The sequence below is a fragment of the Limanda limanda genome, chromosome 19 (genome assembly GCF_963576545.1).
Source record: "Limanda limanda chromosome 19, fLimLim1.1, whole genome shotgun sequence".
Lineage (NCBI taxonomy): Eukaryota > Metazoa > Chordata > Actinopteri > Pleuronectiformes > Pleuronectidae > Limanda > Limanda limanda.
The window spans coordinates 22,782,201-22,800,830 of NC_083654.1; the positions used below are offsets into that span (position 1 = coordinate 22,782,201).

An 18,630-nucleotide genomic window follows, 5' to 3' on the forward strand; every position below is an offset into this window, starting at 1 on the left:
CACTCCTCCTTCTGCGACGCATGACCCTTGACCCTGTAGGCTCCCACGTGGGTGAATGGAGGGGAGAAGCAGCAACATGCGGAGCCACGATCAGAAAGAAGAGACGAAGAAAGAAGGGATGAAGAAAGTCCAGGAGAAAACGAAGAAGAGGAGTAAAGAAGAAGATGAAGAAGAAGAGGAAGAGGTGAGACAGACAGGAGGAGGAGGAGACAGGAGGAGGTGCAGGGAGCTAGCTGTTAGCATGCTACACCAAAACACGTTGCTGTTCAACACTCTCAGGTAAAAGGTGAATAAAGGTGAAGAAGAAGCAGAAGAAGGAACCAGACTGATCCGGATTCACTCCACATCCGTTCCCACTGAGACCAGGAGCAGACCGGGTTCTAAACGTTCTCCTGAAGGAACCTGCTCGTTAGCTCGGTTCTCACAATCAGGCTAATCTCTGCTAAAGCTACATAACAATATCCTGGGATCACATGTTGCAAAGAGCTGATGACACACGTCACTGCTCGTCTCACATCTTCAGAACTGACTCTGGATCTGGATCGACTGGTTATTAATCATGTTCAATCATCTGACCTGAAGTTTGACTCTATGAGATTTATTAGTTTGATTCTGATGCTCAACAATTGATCATATTCACGTTTCACTGTTATTGTTTCTGTTGTGAAGTATTTTTAAACTTCAGAGACAAATAGAATAAAAGTCTTGTGTGTGTGATCTGTTAGAATCTACTGGATCTTTGATTGAGTCTGTGTGGAGGTCCGTCACTGAACCCTGTTTCTTCTTCAGATCTTCAACCTCAAAGACAAACCTGCCCTCGGGGGGGAGGACGAAGATCTGTCCGACAGCGACGACAGTGTCTTCTCAGGACTGGAGGATTCTGGGAGTGACAGCGATGATGAGGATGAAGAAGATGATGATGAAGAAGAAGAAGATGATGATAAGCTGATCCCGGACCCAGAGCAGACTGAGCAGATAGAGTTTAATCCAGACGCTGTCCTGCAAACACCTGAGGAAAAGAAGAAGAAGAAGAAGAAGAAGAAGGAGGGAGGAGTGACAGAGGGAGAGAAGAAAGAAGATGAGTACCAACACGACTCTTCAGACGAGGAGGTGAGGCAAACCACCAGTGTTCTTCTGGGTTCTTCTGGGTTCTGTTGGGTTCCACAGGATCTCTGCTATGTTCTGACTCTGTTCTGAGATGTTCTTCTGGGTTCTGTTGGGTTCCACAGGATCTCTGCTATGTTCTGTCTCTGTTCTGAGATGTTCTTCTGGGTTCTTCTGGGTTCTGTTGGGTTCCACAGGATCTCTGCTATGTTCTGTCTCTGTTCTCCTGAGTTCTTCTGGGTTCTGTTGGGTTCCACAGGATCTCTGCTATGTTCTGTCTCTGTTCTGGGATGTTCTCCTGAGTTCTTCTGGGTTCCGTTGGGTTCCACAGGATCTCTGCTATGTTCTGTCTCTGTTCTGAGATGTTCTCCTGAGTTCTTCTGGGTTCTGTTGGGTTCCACGGGATCTCTGCTATGTTCTGACTCTGTTCTGAGATGTTCTCCTGAGTTCTTCTGGGTTCTGTTGGGTTCCACAGGATCTCTGCTATGTTCTGTCTCTGTTCTGAGATGTTCTTCTGAGTTCTTCTGGGTTATTTGAACTTTCTGTTAGTTTGTTGAGGATCTGTAGGGACTCTGCTCTGTTGGTTCTGTCTGATCAGTTCTCTGACGCTCTCTTGGTTTCTGACCTGTGATGTTTCGTTCTCTGCAGGATTGTCTGATTTGGTTCTAAAGCCATCAGCAGTTCTTAATCGTTCTACGTTCTCTGACGCTTTTGTTGTGTTGCAGGACATCAGGAACACCGTGGGGAACATTCCCATGGAGTGGTACAAGGACTTCCCTCACATCGGCTACGATCTGGACGGGAAGAAGATCCTCAAACCGATCAGGAACAAGGACGAGCTCGATGAGTTCCTGGACAAAATGGAGAATCCAGACTACTGGTGAGCCTGCTCTCATGATGCTAGCTCCTCCAATGGTTTAAACAGAGAATGCTAACGATGCTAACGATGCTAACGGCTATGTGTCCGCAGGAGAACGGTCCATGACAAACAGACAGGAAGTGACATCATCCTGTCAGACGAGCAGGTGGCGCTGGTTAACCGTCTGCAGAAAGGACAGTTCGGAGACGTCAACTTCAACGAGTACCAGGTACGTTCAGGTTATCGTGAGGCTCCTCCCCCTCAGGTGCGTCCCACCTGTCCAGCTGCTGGACAGGTGGGACGCACCTGAGGGGGAGGAGCCGGTTCATGTTGTTTAAGAACAAAGTTTGTCGTGTTGGATATTGCGTGATCAGATTAGGTTAGGGTTAGCACGTTGTGTCCACTCACGTGTCGCTGTGCGTCCTCCTCAGCCCACCGTGGAGTTCTTCAGTAACGACGTGATGATTCATCCCGTCACCAACAGACCGGCCGACAAGCGAAGCTTCATCCCGTCGCTGATCGAGAAGGAGAAGGTAACACACACAACACACACAGATCACACAAAACACACAGAACACACAAAACACACAGATCACACAAAACACACAAAACACACAGATCACACAGAACACACAGAACACGTAAAACAGACAAAACACACAAAACACACAACTCTCTCCCTCTCTCTCACTTGTCTCCCTCCCCCTCTCTCTCATCTGTCTCTCTCCCTCTCTCACCTGTCTCTCCCTCTCTCATCTGTCTCTCCCCTCTCTCATCTGTCTCCCTCCCCCTCTCTCACCTGTCTCTCCCTCTCTCACCTGTCTCTCCCCCTCTCTCATTTGTCTGCCTCCCCCTCTCTCTCACCTGTCTCCCCCTCTCTCCCTCTCCCTCTTTCCCTCTCTCTCACCTGTCTCCCTCTCTCCCCCTCTCTCACCTGTCTCTCTCTCTCTCCCCACTCTCACCTATCTCTCTCCCCCTCTCTCACCTGTCTCCCTCTCTCTCTCTCTCTCCCCCTCGCTCACCTGTCTGTCTCACCTCTCCCCATCTCTCCCTCCCCCCTCTCACCTGTCTCTCTCTCTCTCTCTCCCCCTCTCTCTCCCCCTCTCTCTCCCCCTCTCTCTCACGTGTCTCACCTCTCTCTCCCCCTCTCTCACCTGTCTCTCTCTCCCTCTCTCACCTGCCTCTCTCCCCCTCTCTCACCTGTCTCTCTCTCCCTCTCTCTCACCTCTCTCACCCGTCTCCCTTCCTCTCTCCCTCCCCCTCTCTCTCACCTGTCTCTCCCCCTCTCACCTGTCTCTCTCTCTCTCTCCCTCTCTCTCACCTGTCTCTCTCTCTCTCACCTGTCTCCCTCCCTCTCTCCCTCCCCCTCTCTCTCACCTGTCTCTCCCCCTCTCACCTGTCTCTCTCTCTCTCTATCCCCCTCTCTTTCCTCCCCCTCTCTCTCACCTGTCTCTCTCTCTCTCCCTCTCTCACGTGTCTCTCTCCCTCTCTCACCTGTCTCCCTCTCTCTCTCCCCCTCTCTCACCTGTCTCTCTCTCTCTCCCTCTCTCTCTCCCTCTCTCACCTGTCTCTCTCCCTCTCTCACCTGTCTCCCTCTCTCTCTCTCCCTCTCTCACCTGTCTCCCTCCCTCTCTCACCTCTCTCTCTCTCCCTCTCTCACCTGTCTCTCTCTCCCTCTCTCTCACCTGTCTCTCCCCCTCTCTCACCTGTCTCTCTCTCCCTCTCTCACCTCTCTCTCTCCCCCTCTCTCTCACCTCTCTCTCTCCCCCTCTCTCACCTGTCTCTCTCTCCCTCTCTCTCTCCCCCTCTCTCACCTGTCTCTCTCACCTGTCTCTCTCTCTCTCCCTCCCCCTCTCTCACCTGTCTGTCTCTCTCCCTCTCTCTCTCTCCCTCTCTCACCTGTCTCTCTTCCCCTCTCTCCCTCTCCCTCTCTCTCTCCCCCTCTCTCTCACCTGTCTCTCTCTCTCTCCCCAGGTATCTAAACTGGTCCATGCCATTAAGATGGGCTGGATCAAACCTCGCCGGGTGCAGGACGACACTCGGGGGAACTTCTACGACCTGTGGGCGAGCGAGGACACGTCCATCCTGGCCAGACACAGGATGCACCTCCCCGCCCCCAAGATCCCACTTCCTGGTCACCACGAGTCCTACAACCCCCCCCCTGAGTACCTGTTCACCGAAGAGGAGGTAGGTCACATGACGAGGATCTCACCTGTTTGACTCACCCGGTTATAGAACAGATAGAACATCTCTCTCTCTCTCTCTCTCTCTCTCTGCAGCTCGCTCTGTGGGAACAGCAGGACCCGTCAGACAGGAAGTGGCCATTTGTTCCCAAGAGGTTCTCCAGCCTCCGCCAGGTCCCGGCGTTTCCTCGTTTCCTCCACGAGAGGTTCGAGCGCTGCCTGGACCTTTACCTGTGTCCCCGGCAGAGGAAGATGAGGGTAGCTAGCTTCAGCTTCCCCGTGATAAACAGATGATAAGAAAAGCTCCTGCAGCCAATCAGAGCCCAGAGTGTCTGTGGAGCTGATCAGCAATCTGTGTGTTTTCAGGTGAACGTCAATCCAGAGGATCTGATCCCAAAACTTCCCAAACCCAAAGACCTGCAGCCGTTTCCCACCACACAGTCTCTGGTACGTGTTTGTCTTCTCACTGTTCAGTGTCCCCTGAGGACGTTCTGATGTCACGTGTTCAGTGTCCCCTGAAGACGTTCTGATGTCACGTGTTCAGTGTCCCCTGAGGACGTTCTGATGTCACGTGTTCAGTGTCCCCTGAGGACGTTCTGATGTCACGTGTTCAGTGTCCCCTGAGGACGTTCTGATGTCACGTGTTCAGTGTCCCCTGAAGACGTTCTGATGTCACGTGTTCAGTGTCCCCTGAAGACGTTCTGATGTCACGTGTTCAGTGTCCCCTGAAGACGTTCTGATGTCACGTGTTCAGTGTCCCCTGAAGACGTTCTGATGTCACGTGTTCAGTGTCCCCTGAGGACGTTCTGATGTCACGTGTTCAGTGTCCCCTGAGGACGTTCTGATGTCACGTGTTCAGTGTCCCCTGAAGACGTTCTGATGTCACGTGTTCAGTGTCCCCTGAGGACGTTCTGATGTCACGTGTTCAGTGTCCCCTGAGGACGTTCTGATGTCACGTGTTCAGTGTCCCCTGAAGACGTTCTGATGTCACGTGTTCAGTGTCCCCTGAGGACGTTCTGATGTCACGTGTTCAGTGTCCCCTGAGGACGTTCTGATGTCACGTGTTCAGTGTCCCCTGAGGACATTCTGATGTCACGTGTTCAGTGTCCCCTGAAGACGTTCTGAGGTCACGTGTTCAGTGTCCCCTGAAGACGTTCTGAGGTCACGTGTTCAGTGTCCCCTGAGGACGTTCTGATGTCACGTGTTCAGTGACTCGTGCCACTGTGATGTCATCTGTTGTGTGTGTGTGTTCCCAGGTGTACCGGGGGCACAGCGGTCTGGTTCGCTCCATCAGTGTGTCTCCATCAGGACAGTGGCTGGCTTCAGGTAACCAATCACACACTCCACCTGTGTGACATCATGCTGCTGGTTGATTGGGGGAGTGGCCTCTGGTTAACGCTATATACAGTCCAGTGTCTCACTGTAAATGTGTCCTGTGATTGGCTGTTGGCCAGTGAAATGCACCATGGGAGTTGTAGTTGATGGTTCTGTGTTCATCAGGTTCTGATGATGCTTCTGTGAGGTTCTGGGAGGTGTGTTCATCTCGCTGTCTGAAGACAGTCCAGGTGGGAGGAGCTGTGAAGAGCATCGCGTGGAACCCGAACCCTTCAGTCTGCCTGCTGGCGGTCGCAGTGTGAGTACCCGCCCGTCCAGATGTGTGCGTCCAGCTGTGTGCGTCCAGCCGTGTGCATCCAGCTGTGTGCGACCTGCTGTGTGCGTCCAGCTGTGTGCGTCCAGCTGTGTGCGTCCAGCTGTGTGCGTCCAGCTGTGTGCGTCCAGCTGTGTGCGTCCAGCTGTGTGCGTCCAGCTGTGTGTGTCCAGCTGTGTGCGACCTGCTGTGTTCCACGTGTCTCACTGACTGATGACCTGTCTCTCTCTCCCCTGCAGGGACTCCATGGTGTTGATCCTGTCTCCCTCGTTGGCAGACAAACAGGTCGTGTCATCGTCAGAGCGACTCCTCTCAGGTCCGCAGGAGGCGGGGTCAACAGAGGAGGCTGGCACTGTCACCTGGAGTGACACTGAGGGGGAGGAGCTAAACCAAGGGATCCGCCTCAAAATCCAACATCCCAAAGTGAGACATTACTCATTGATTGATTTTAGAATCCTTATCAATCCCTGAACTCCACTAACGGGTCCCTGTTGATCCCTCAGGCTGTCCACCAGGTAGCCTGGCACGCCAAGGGCGACTACCTGGCGTCCGTGATGCCGGATCACTCCAGCCACCTGCAGGTGTTCATCCACCAGCTGAGCAAGAGACGCAGTCAGAACCCCTTCAGGAAGAACAAGGGCCTGGTCCAGTGCGTGTCCTTCCACCCGCTGCGGCCCTACTTCTTTGTGGCCACGCAGCGCTCTGTCCGGATCTACAACCTGGTCAAACAGGAAATGACCAAAAAACTACAGGCCAACTCCAAGTGGATCTCCAGCATGGCCGTCCACCCCGGAGGTAACCACCCCCCCGATCCACCCCCACACCACATGCACCACAATTCCTCTGTGACCCTCAGAGTCACTGTCTCACTTTCTGTCCAAAGGTGATCATGTGATCTGTGGAAGTTACGACTGTCGACTGAGCTGGTTCGACCTCGACCTCTCAACCAAACCCTACAAGATGTTACGGTACTGTACCCCCCCCCCCCACCATTAATCAGACTTGTCAATGATCATTTGGTCCTAAATCAATTGATCAGGTTTTGATTGTTCCTTCTGTGTGTTGTAATTCTGTTGGTATTGATCACATTTATCACTTCCTGTCTGCAGACACCATAAAAAGGCAGTGAGGGGCGTGGCCTATCACAGATCCTACCCTCTGTTTGCGTCAGCGTCTGATGATGGATCAGTGATCGTCTGTCACGGGACTGTTTACAAGTAAGACACACACTCGTCGTATACACCATACTGTGATACTGTGATACACAGATAAATGCTAACACCCCCCCCCCCCCCCCCCCTCCAGTGACCTGCTGCAGAACCCACTGATCGTCCCGGTGAAGGTCCTCAGAGGTCATGTGATCACTCACGACCTTGGTGTTCTGGATGTGACCTTCCACCCCACGCAGCCCTGGGTCTTCTCCTCCGGTGCGGACGCAACCATCCGCCTGTTCACCTAGCAACCTGCCCGACAACCAACCAACACTCGGTCCAGCAGCTCCCTGGGTGGCAGCCGGCTCACCAGGTTGCTAGGATACAAGCTGCTGTAGAAACTTTGTTTTTGACTGTTTTCACTTTTAACTTCAAAACTATTATTGTCTTTGTCATTAATTAAACCCAAACTTTCTGACCTGTTTGTTCTGTTGATTTATTTTTGTTGTGTGTGTTGCATCATCAGCTGTGTGTTGTTACCATGGTGACATATATAAGGTATATATGATATCTATGGAGTGCATGACCTTCAGATCAGATTCCTTCTGCTGACTGTAACTGTCGTGGTTCAGTTTCTGTCTGTTTAAAAAGCTGTTATAGAATATAAATAAACGGTTAACTTAAATAAAACTAACGCTCAGTCCATCAATTAAATAGGTTAAGAGTTTTATTTTGAAGTGTGCATTTGACTAGAACAGGTTCAGTAAAAAAAATAATTGCACAGAAATATAACAAAAATACGAAAATACATCACAGCAGATTTGCTAATGTTAATTTCCGGTCGAGAGTTGTAAGTTTTCAGAAAATCACCGCGTTTTATAAAACGTCTCACTGCACTTTTAATGTGATAGGGCACAGTCTACAGGATGTGACGTATTACAACTACTTCCGGGAAGCCTCGACATGAAGCGTGAAGACGGAATCACACCGACCCGCGAAAACTGCGAATACAGCAGCTGCTACTGGTAAATACCATAGACTGTATATGGTAAACACTGATCCACCAGTGACTCCACCAGTCCGACCAGTGACTGGGAACTTCCGTTTAACAGCCCGTGTGTGTGTGCGTGGAGGCTTCTTTCAAAATAAAATGCTGGTTCCAGATCAGACAGTAAACAAACAGAGATGAAGGCTGAAGCAGATATTTTATATTCTTTGTTAATCTACGTTTATCTCCATTAGCTTTTTGTCCCAAACTATAATTTTTGAGTTTGACAGTAGACCACAGTTAATTATCTGTTAATGGAGTGACGGCTTGTTAGAACCTGGTTCTCCGGCTGATTCTAACACCTGATTGGCTGCTGAGTGTTGGTCCGAACATCCGGTTCTACACAGTGTTGTTCTTGTGGCTCCTGGTGGACCAACAGGTTTCCATTGATAGATTCCGGTTTGTTCTGACTGTTCTCAGGGTTCTGACTGGTTCTATTGTATGTTCTTGTTTTATAGTGAAGAGAATGTTTGGAAACTTTGCGAGTTTGTGAAGAAGGAGAGAACCGCACCTCTGGAACATCTGTCTGTGGTTTTCATCTCAAATGAGAACCGAATGGTGAGAACTCTACAGAATGTCCACATCTCTCAGGCTCTCTGGAACATGAGCTGTGATCTAGAGAACCTGTCTGGTTCTGAAGTGATGTTCAGTAACGTTCTCTGTTCTCCTCAGGTTCCTCTGTGGAAACAGAAGTCTGGACGTGGAGACCAGCCGGTGATCTGGGTCCGTGGTTACACTGTGTTTTTGATGAGGTCACAGACATGGAACAGTAATTATGTCATGGTCATGTAACTGATGACATCACCGTGTGTTGCAGGACTATCATGTGATCCTGATGGTCAGAGGTCAGAGGTCGGACGCTGTAGTTTATGATTTGGACTCTGAGCTGTCGTTTCCCTGCAGCTTGAAACTGTACGGCGCCAAGGGCCTTCGCTCGGACCGCAGCCTCAGACCCGAGTACCACAGGTCGCCTGGACGCACACCTGAACACACACCTGAACACACACCTGAACACACACCTGAACACACACCTGAACAACACACCTCAACAGAAACACACCTGAACAACACACCTGAACGCACACCTGAACACACACCTGAACACACACCTGAACAACACACCTCAACAGAAACACACCTGAACACACACCTGAACGCACACCTGAACGCACACCTGAACACACACCTTAACACACACCTGAACGCACACCTGAACAACACTTCTGAACACACACCTGAACAACACACCTGAACAACACACATGAACAACACCTGAACAACACACCTGAACACACACCTGAACACACACCTGAACACACATCTGAACGCACACCTGAACACACACCTGAACACACATCTGAACAACACACCTGAACAACACACCTGAACGCACACCTGAACGCACACCTGAACACACACCTTAACACACACCTGAACAACACCTGAACAACACACCTGAACAACACACCTGAACAACACCTGAACAACACTTCTGAACACACACCTGAACACACATCTGAACAACACACCTGAACGCACACCTGAACACACACCTGAACACACATCTGAACAACACACCTGAACGCACACCTGAACACACATCTGAACAACACACCTCAACAGAAACAAACCTGAACACACACCTGAACAACACACCTGAACACACACCTGAACACACACCTGAACACACACCTCAACAGAAACACACCTGAACACACACCTGAACAACACTTCTGAACACACACCTGAACAACACACCTGAACAACACCTGAACAACACACCTGAACAACACACTTGAACACACACCTGAACGCACACCTCAACAGAAACACACCTGAACACACACCTGAACACACACCTGAACAACACTTCTGAACACACACCTGAACACACACCTGAACACACACCTGAACGCACACCTCAACAGAAACACACCTGAACGCACAGGTAACTCACTCTTCTCTCCTAACAGGAAGTTGCGTGTCGTGCCTGCTGACAGCTTCCTGTTGAACTTTGCGTCTGATCGATCTCACATGAAGGCGTCCGACGGGTCCTGGAAGATGCCGCCCCCCCCGTACCCCCCCATCCACACAGCAGGTCACATGACGCCTCCTGTCACTTCAGCATGATGTGTACCATGTGACCTTGTGATGACATCATGCTGTGATGCGTTTCCTCCTCAGAGAGTCACATGAACCTGGATGACTTCATCAGCATGGACCCAGCGGTCGGCGTGGGGGCGGTCCTTAGCCTGGATCACTTCCTGCGGAGCTACGCAGGAAACTCTTCATCAGCATCATCATCATCTTCGTAGCTGTCGCTGAAGACCTTTGTGATTTTGGATTTTTAAGAGTCTGACACGTGGACACTTTTAACTACAACTCCCATGGTGCATTTCTGCTGAGCATCTTTATCTTATAGATAAAGATTGATGGCATGAGGTCAAATCATATCAGTAGCCCCCTGGCTGCTGCATAGCACTGGTCACAACCCCCCCCCCTCATCCATGTAAACAGAGGGGACATGGACTAAACTAAACATCTGAAAAAGTGGACATTTAATAAATGTTTGTTAAAAAAGCTTTCTGTCCTTTCAGGTCGTTCTTATCACTCGATGTTTGATCAACTGATCAGTTTGGTTTGAATCAGTTATTTGATGATATTAAAAACAGGCGGAGTCAGCAGGATCGACACGCCTCCACGCCACGCTCACTTCTGCTCAGACTGTTAATGTCATCAGAACAAGATATCATTGTGTTCATCAGATGTTAGTGTAGTGTTGCCAGATGAGCCTAACCACACCCACAACATGGAATCAACATGTAATCAATAAGTCCTGATCTCAGACTGAACGACCTCGTCTGGAATAATAACAACCACATGTGTGCAGGCTCGACAGTGGGCGGCGTCTGACCTTCTCCCTGGGAACATTTGTTAATGCAGCGGGTAGAGAGGGGGGGGGATGACCTCACAGCAGATGGCGACTTTCACTGTGTGTGTGTGGGAAGGGGGGGGGGAGGAGGAGAGACAATGGAACAGCTGAAAGTCTGCCGACCCACACGACAGATGTGAAAACACAAGTTCAGCTCACGTCTGTTAACATGTAATCATACTGAAGTTAAGGAGACAGCAACAAATACACAACTATCCATCGATCCACTAGTGTTAAATGTTAGTGGTTTAAATGAAACTTTATTAAACAAAGTTGTCTAATGTGTTTCCAGATCCTGGTGCTTCATACTTCTACTTTCTTCACTATCAACAACATAAAGGAACAAACGTGATGAATCTCTGCTGCACCATTTTCAAATGGAAGAAAACTATTCACAACAAGAAATGTTCAGTTTATTTATAAACCAAAATTCTGTTTATTGGAAAAGTCAAATGAATTTTATTTATAATTTTAATATCTTTATTTAGTAAGTAATATTTAACTGGAATATTTGTAAATATTTAGTTTATAAAACAAATGTTCAGTTGATTGTTTTTTGTTATAGTGGAGATTTGTTTATTGTAAAGAAAGTAGATGTTTTCTAAAAAATATATATATTTATTTAATCTGATTTAGCGGATTAAAGAGAGAAACAGAAGATAATCTCGTTGTTGATTGGTCGGTGGATATTACGTCACAGCCCCTAACTGGTTGTCCAGCTCGACACAAAGCTAACAGCTAACCGCTCAGAAGAACCAGGGGAAGCTAACAGCTAACAGCTCAGAGGAACCAGGGGAAGCTAACTGCTAACCGCTCAGAAGAACCAGGGGAAGCTAACAGCTAACAGCTCAGAAGAACCAGGGGAAGCTAACAGCTAACAGCTCAGAGGAACCAGGGGAAGCTAACAGCTAACAGCCCAGAGGAACCAGGGGAAGCTAACAGCTAACAGCGAAGAAGAAACAGGGGAAGCTAACAGCTCAGAAGAACCAGGAGAAGCTAACTGCTAACAGCTCAGAGGAACCAGGGGAAGCTAACAGCTAACCGCTCAGAAGAACCAGTGGAAGCTAACAGCTAGCAGCTAACACAGACAGTGAAAGTGTCGTCCGACTGACACTCACATCTCACCCGCTTGTCTCCGTTATCTCGGGTTAGCTCTGGTTAACCCGGGTGACTGTCGGACTGGTCCACCGCTCAGCTAACCGTGCAGTGTTATCAGTGTTAGCCTCGTTAGCCGGACTCCAGCTGCTAGTTTGTGGTCAATTGTTTTGTACAGAAGAAGCAGGCTAGCCCTATAGCTAGCCTCTCTTTATTTCATCTGGCTAGCTGCTGGTTCAAGTCGCTAGCTAACCCGTTAGCTGTAATAACAGTGTAATAACCGGGTTATAATCATGTGTCGGGTTGTTTTGATCATCGAGCTCGTTCCCGAGGCGACATGTTGTTGAAACAGTCCAGTACGTTCAGCTAGCAGAGCTAGCGTTAGCTGCTAGCCAGCAGGAACCCGATGTCTTTGTTTCCATCGGCAGCTGACGGGTTATGATGTGAGCGCAGGTTAGCTTAGTTAGCCTAGTTAGCTGGTAGATGATAGACAGGACGGTCAGTTTGGTGGTCCAGGGCTGGTGAGTGTTAGCAGATGCTAAGCTAACAGATTAACCAGTAAACACGGGTCTGAGATCAGCGGACTGTGCAGAGCAGTGAGGCCGACATGCAGCTGTAGGTTCCCCGGTCAGCACCGCTTCACACCCGGGAACCAGTGGAACCACAGGAACCAGTGGAACCACGGGGGGCAACATGGGCCTGGGGTCAGCCTGGGTGGTCTACCTGCTCATTCTGTCAGGTGAGTCACTGACCCGGGATCAGCTGGTTCAACCCGGAGTGCTGCTCTTTGATGTGTTCAGGGGTCGTGGTGCGTTCAGGGTCTGTGGCTGAAGCAGCGAATGTTGTGGGGAACATGAGGAATGTGTGTGTTATTTAAATTAACGTGTTTACTCCTTTTACACTGTTTGACAAACTTTGACATTTCCTTGTGTTTATTTTTATATATTGACTCTCTTCGGCTGCTACACAGCTAATTTCCACGTGTTGTTATTAATTTTAACATATTGAGTTGAATTGGTTTGTACCTGAACATTCTGAGGTTGAGAAATCAGGTTTTTTTTATTTGATAAACAAATTGGTCAATTATTTTAATCAGATTTCAAGCTAGTTTTCTGTTTAAAGTTTTCACATTAATCAGTTTTTCAGTTTAGTGATGACTGTTGGACCCGATGATGTTGTCATGCAGCTTCTGTATTGGCTGGAGGAGATAAGGTGATGAAAGCTCTTTCTTGTTCTCATCATGTTATCTATCTGTGCACTGATGCTTTCCCAGGATGCATTGCAGCCTCTCAGAGGAGCGACAACGTCTATGTATCTGGAATTTCCAACGGTGAGGTCACAAGCTCAATAATGAGACATCAGCGATTCCCCAGACCCTCAGGTGAAAGTTCACAGTTTGACTCAGCAGATGTTTGTGTTGTTGTTGTGTGTTGCAGCCTGCAGCGACGTGGCCGAGCTCCTGCGTGCGTCCAGCGGCATCATCACCAGCCCGGGCTGGCCCTTCCAGTACCCAGCCCGCCTGAACTGCAGCTGGAACATCAGAGCCCGGCCCGGAGACACCGTCACCGTCAGGTAACATGCAGATCCTACCAGGGGGGCAGCACCGGTGGGTTCACAGGACATCATCCTTAGGGACGGGAATCAGCAGGGACCTCCCCATACGATACTGTCACGATACTTAGGTGCAGATACGATATGTATTTCTTTTGGTTATTTTTTTTTTTAAAATACTGGACCATAGAAAAATGTTGAATCATTCCTTCAAATACAACACAGTCAAATTCACTTAGAGCTTTACCAGTTTTATTTCAAATATTAACATTAACTTAATGACTGTAGATCAATAGAGAAAATAAATAAAAATGTTCCCTATTATTGTATAACCCCTGTCAACTGCACACAAACTGACAGATTAAGAAATGTAAGCTACTTAGGCTTCTTTTAAACAATAAATAAAAGGTAAATTAAATAGAATGAATAAAAGTTTACTTAAAATATAAACTTTGAAATAAACAAAAAGTAGGCTATCGTTGTTGCTCCCCCCATATACCCCCCCCCATAAACCAATAAATATGTTTAAAAAAAATCGATTTGGGAGGCAGCATGGCGATTTAAAATCGTCATTCACAAGAATCGCGATTTGTAACTGAATTGATTTTTTCCCCCATCCCTAATCATTCTTCATGTCCTCACACCAGTGTGTTTAAATATTATAACATCAAACTTTTTCAGCTGAAGATTTATTGTAGATGGAACAGAAATTATATAGCAGCTGATATCAGAGAAAATGTTTTAATATCAGTTTGAACAAAGCGGTCGACCCCCAGCACTGATATCAAAGAAACTTTTTTACTATAACACATTAAAACTAAATATATTAAAAAGTGCTCAACATGTTTTCTAATGAATTTAAATTGTAAACCATCAGATCCAGTCACCACCTTCAGATTCACCCATAAGAGGTACTTGAGTTGTTTGTGTTTGTGTCCTCTGGTAGTTTCCAGGACTTCGACCTGCAGGGGTCACACCACTGCTCGTCGGACTGGATGTCCATCAGCAGCTACAGGAGCCTGGACGGACTGAGGGTTTGTGGTGCATCGCTGCCCCCCCCCTACATCTCGTCCCAGGACCATGTCTGGATCCACTTCCGCTCGGATGACAGTCTGACAGGAAAAGGCTTCAGACTGTCCTACATCACTGGTGAGGACCCGGCCCGGCTCAGGGACGGTTCTGACTTTCTGTCCTGGACTTTAAAGCCAAGTTCACACTACACAATTTTCCGGTGTGAGATTGTGTCGTGTGAGCCTATCACCAGTCAGTTGTGTAGTTTGAATTCTCGATTGTGAGACTCCCGATCACAAGACAGTGAGTTGTGTAGTGTGAACTCGGCTCAAGCAGGAGAGCTGGCTCCTCCTCTGTCGGTCACATGACCGTCTGCAGGACAGACGACAGGAGAGCGACTCTGGATGAGAGGAAGTGGAGGCTCTCTGCTGATCCATGGACAAGGAGTGAAGAAGTCAATAATCATTATGGCCTTGTTGTTGTAGGTAAACCAGAGGCGTCCAGCTGTGACGTGGACCAGTTCCACTGCTCTAACGGGAAGTGCATCCCCGACTGGTGGCGCTGTAACTCCATGGACGAGTGTGGGGACAACTCGGACGAGGAGATGTGTGTGGACTCGCCCTTCTCCTTCCAGCCCTGCAGCCTCAACCAGTTCCCCTGCCTGTCCCGCTACACCCGCATCTACACCTGCCTGCCGCACAGCCTGCGCTGCGACGGCAGCATCGACTGCCAGGTACCAGCCGCTCCATCAGCCGCTCCGTCAGCAGCTCCGTCCCCCCCACCTGAAGCTGTGTCTGTGTTGTTCCGTCCTCCACCACAGCAGTCTGAGTCTCAGTTGTTTTCTTTCCTCAGGACCTCGGTGACGAGATCGATTGTGATGTTCCCACCTGTGGAGAATGGTTGAGGAACTTCTACGGCTCCTTCAGTTCTCCAAACTACCCGGACTTCTATCCTCCAGGGAGTAATTGCACCTGGCTGATCGACACAGGAGACCACAGGAAGGTAACCTCTGACCTCTGACCTCACTGCAGTCGACCTGACAGGGCCTTGATCTCCACCAGCTCCTCCCTGGACTCATGTTCTACGTTCTCCTCCTGCAGGTCATCCTGAGGTTCATAGACTTTAAGCTGGACGGAACCGGTTACGGAGACTATGTGAAAGTCTACGATGGTCTGGAGGAGAACCCTCGCCGTCTCCTCAGGGTGTTGACGGCCTTCGACTCCAGGGCGCCGGTGGCGGTGGTTTCCTCCTCCGGTCAGCTGAGAGTTCACTTCTACGCCGATAAGATCAACGCTGCCCGAGGGTTCAACGTCACCTACCAGGTGTGCTGGAGTTATCTTTAGCGGTTCTGACTGAAGTTCATGTTTAAGGTGGACTGTGTTGTTCCGTGGGTTCTGTTTCACCTGTGTTCTGTGTTCTCCAGGTGGACGGGTTCTGCCTGCCCTGGGAGGTTCCCTGTGGGGGGAACTGGGGCTGCTACACGGAGCAGCAGCGCTGCGACGGCTACTGGCACTGTCCCAACGGCCGGGACGAGCTGAACTGCTCCTCGTGTCAGGAGGACGAGTTCCCGTGCTCCAGGAACGGAGCGTGCTACCCTCGGTCGGACCGGTGCAACTACCAGAACCGCTGCCCCAACGGCTCTGATGAGAAGAACTGCTTCTTCTGTCAGCCGGGGAACTTCCACTGCAAGGTACCGAGCAAGCTGGGAACCATCAACCCAAACAAAACCCAGAGTCAATGTTTGTGACAAGGTTCAGACAAAGAATTGATATGTAACCTTTGACCTCTGCAGAATAACCGCTGTGTGTTTGAGTCGTGGGTTTGCGACGCTCAGGACGACTGTGGAGACGGAAGTGACGAGGACAGCTGTCCCGTCATCGTCCCCACCAGAGTCATCACGGCTGCGGTCATCGGGAGCCTGATCTGCGGCCTCCTGCTGGTCATCGCCCTCGGCTGCACCTGCAAACTCTACTCGCTGCGCATGTTCGAACGCAGGTGAGGACGCAGCCGCCTGCACGTGGCTCCTCCTCCGATTGGAAACCGCTTCTCACTGATTGGAGCTCTGTGATTGGTCCTTTCAGGTCTTTTGAGACTCAGCTGTCCAGAGTCGAGGCAGAGCTGCTGAGGAGGGAAGCCCCGCCCTCTTATGGTCAGCTGATCGCCCAGGGACTGATCCCGCCCGTGGAGGATTTCCCGGTCTGCTCTGGGAGTCAGGTACATGCTCATTACCCCCCCGACCGACTCTCCCTCAGACCTGCAGCAGAACGTGTCTGCCTCATGTGGAGTCTGTCACAGCGCCCCCACATGGCCTGTAACAGTAAATGTTCTGTCTGATGGTTTGTGTCTTGTTCTGTCTCCTCAGGCGTCCGTCCTTGAAAACCTTCGTCTGGCCGTCCGCTCCCAGCTCGGCTTCACCTCCCTCAGACTCCCTTCCTCCAGTCGCCATAGCAACCTGTGGCGCCGGCTCTTCACCTTCTCGCGGTCCCGGCGGTCCGGCTCGCTGGCTCTGGTCTCTGCTGACCTGGAGGACAGCGCAGGGACTGGGAGCACTGGGAGTTCTGGTTCAGACCTGCTGTCTCCGGACTCGGACGATACAGACACAGAGGGCGAGCGAGGGAGAGAGAGAGGTGTGGGTGCGGTGGGCGGGCCTGTGGCCCCCCTCCCTCAGAAAACCCCACCCTCCACTGCTGTGGAGGCTGTGGTATCCGTGACGACGTCTGCGACGCCTATGACCCCAGTACCGGGCAGCCAAAGGTGTCGTGACCGGCCCAGAGAGGCTCCGCCCCCTTCCAGCCCTGTCACAATGGCAACATCCAATCCAGATCCTGAATGTCACAGTGATACCTCAGAGATACAGGCCCCGCCCACCTCTGCCCTGCAGCGTCTGGCCCAGAACCTGCACCGCTTCGCTCGGAACCTGACAAGGACCAATCAGAACCAACAGAACCAGACCTGGACCAATCACAGCCCGCTCCATCAGCTGGAGACAGGACGCCACGGGTCCGAGGCGCCGGAGCGCCGGGGGAGCAGAGACGAGGAAGAAGACGTGGAGCTTCTCATCCCCGTGTCCGACTCTGACTCCTCCTCCTCTTCACTGATCAGCGACGTGCATCAACCGCTGCTGGAGCCACACCCCTCGTCCTCCACAGGCCACGCCCAGCGTCCCCAGCGCGGGCGGGACGGCCCCTGTGAACACTGTGGCATGGTGCACACGGCTCAGGTCCCGGACGCCTGCCTGGACGCCACCGGCAAGATGGAAGGCAGCGACGACGAGCTGCTGCTGCTCTGCTAACCACCTGCCCGAGCTAACGTGCTAACTGACACACCCATGCTACGAGTACTCCCCCCCCGACCCAGCATCTCAGGTTAGCTTACATGCTAACTGACATGACTAATACAGCCCTGCCCTTACACCTACCGTTAGCTAACATGCTAACAGTTAGCTAACATGCTACAGGATTGACAAACAGTAAGACTGACGCAACACGTTTAGCCAGCATGCTAACATGCTAACATGCTAACACTTCAGACTGAGAAACAGCCATAAGCAAACCCCTTTTAGCATGTGTTAGCATGTGTTAGCATGTTAGCTGGACTAAAGGTGAGTGCTCAGCAGCCCTCCAGTGATATGAACCAGTTAGTGAATGAAGGGAGTGATGTCATTGTCAGTAATGAACCCCCCCGCCCCCCCATATATTCCCTGGTCCGTCCGTTAAAACACCCCCCCCCCCCCCCCCCCCCGCCCCCCCATATATTCCCTGGTCCGTCCGTTAAAACACCCCCCCCCCCCCCCCCCCCCCATCCCAGCAGCTGGACGACTTCCTGGTACGACAGTGAACTGAGTCCTGACAGAACAATCTGAAGGTTCCTGGTCCTCCTCTGACCTGTGGACGTGCAGCAGCTTCAATGCTCCGCCTCCAGTTCCCTGTGCTGGTGATGATGAGGGCAACACGGGTCATGTGACCAACGGAGGCAGCCGAATACAAGAGAGTTCTCTAAAGTTTCATCGTCACAGAATTTCAATTTCTGAGAGTTCAATCATTTCCAC

The 18,630-nt window shown here is 50.5% G+C and overlaps 3 protein-coding genes across 3 annotated transcripts; all 3 read left to right on the forward strand.

Moving 5' to 3' along the window:
• Positions 1-28: 28 nt before the first annotated feature.
• bop1 (BOP1 ribosomal biogenesis factor) lies at positions 29-7,423 on the forward strand. The gene is made up of 15 exons (XM_061092288.1): positions 29-184; positions 790-1,110; positions 1,830-1,984; positions 2,075-2,192; positions 2,395-2,496; positions 3,938-4,150; positions 4,243-4,404; positions 4,513-4,593; positions 5,403-5,472; positions 5,647-5,779; positions 6,034-6,217; positions 6,298-6,589; positions 6,678-6,762; positions 6,904-7,011; positions 7,100-7,423. The coding sequence occupies exons 1-15, from the start codon at positions 56-58 to the stop codon at positions 7,251-7,253; spliced, it is 2,307 nt and encodes a 768-aa protein (XP_060948271.1). The 5' UTR covers positions 29-55; the 3' UTR covers positions 7,254-7,423.
• Positions 7,424-7,900: 477 nt separating this feature from the next.
• ntaq1 (N-terminal glutamine amidase 1) lies at positions 7,901-10,934 on the forward strand. The gene is made up of 6 exons (XM_061092388.1): positions 7,901-7,970; positions 8,452-8,551; positions 8,666-8,716; positions 8,811-8,959; positions 9,967-10,091; positions 10,178-10,934. The coding sequence occupies exons 1-6, from the start codon at positions 7,909-7,911 to the stop codon at positions 10,306-10,308; spliced, it is 618 nt and encodes a 205-aa protein (XP_060948371.1). The 5' UTR covers positions 7,901-7,908; the 3' UTR covers positions 10,309-10,934.
• Positions 10,935-11,647: 713 nt separating this feature from the next.
• Positions 11,648-18,240, forward strand: lrp12 (low density lipoprotein receptor-related protein 12). Its single transcript, XM_061092279.1, has 11 exons — positions 11,648-12,759; positions 13,294-13,350; positions 13,457-13,592; positions 14,518-14,720; positions 15,068-15,315; positions 15,435-15,584; positions 15,683-15,904; positions 16,006-16,272; positions 16,375-16,577; positions 16,664-16,796; positions 16,945-18,240. Exons 1-11 carry the CDS (start codon positions 12,714-12,716, stop codon positions 17,872-17,874), a joined length of 2,595 nt encoding a protein of 864 aa, XP_060948262.1. The 5' UTR covers positions 11,648-12,713; the 3' UTR covers positions 17,875-18,240.
• Positions 18,241-18,630: the final 390 nt, after the last annotated feature.

What these genes read in the sequence shown, in the direction of transcription:
- ntaq1 (XM_061092388.1), top strand. Translation starts at nt 7,909, where the DNA reads ATGAAGCGTGAAGACGGAATCACACCGACCCGCGAAAACTGCGAATAC. An exon ending in CTCAGACCCGAGTACCACAG is followed by an intron (nt 8,960 to 9,966) that starts GTCGCCTGGACG and finishes CTCTCCTAACAG; the next exon opens with GAAGTTGCGTGTCGTGCCTG. An exon ending in CCCCCCCATCCACACAGCAG is followed by an intron (nt 10,092 to 10,177) that starts GTCACATGACGC and finishes TTTCCTCCTCAG; the next exon opens with AGAGTCACATGAACCTGGAT.
- lrp12 (XM_061092279.1), top strand. Translation starts at nt 12,714, where the DNA reads ATGGGCCTGGGGTCAGCCTGGGTGGTCTACCTGCTCATTCTGTCAG. An exon ending in CTACCTGCTCATTCTGTCAG is followed by an intron (nt 12,760 to 13,293) that starts GTGAGTCACTGA and finishes ATGCTTTCCCAG; the next exon opens with GATGCATTGCAGCCTCTCAG. An exon ending in CGGGGAACTTCCACTGCAAG is followed by an intron (nt 16,273 to 16,374) that starts GTACCGAGCAAG and finishes TGACCTCTGCAG; the next exon opens with AATAACCGCTGTGTGTTTGA.
- bop1 (XM_061092288.1), top strand. Translation starts at nt 56, where the DNA reads ATGGAGGGGAGAAGCAGCAACATGCGGAGCCACGATCAGAAAGAAGAG. An exon ending in TCAAAATCCAACATCCCAAA is followed by an intron (nt 6,218 to 6,297) that starts GTGAGACATTAC and finishes TTGATCCCTCAG; the next exon opens with GCTGTCCACCAGGTAGCCTG. An exon ending in TGTCACGGGACTGTTTACAA is followed by an intron (nt 7,012 to 7,099) that starts GTAAGACACACA and finishes CCCCCCCTCCAG; the next exon opens with TGACCTGCTGCAGAACCCAC.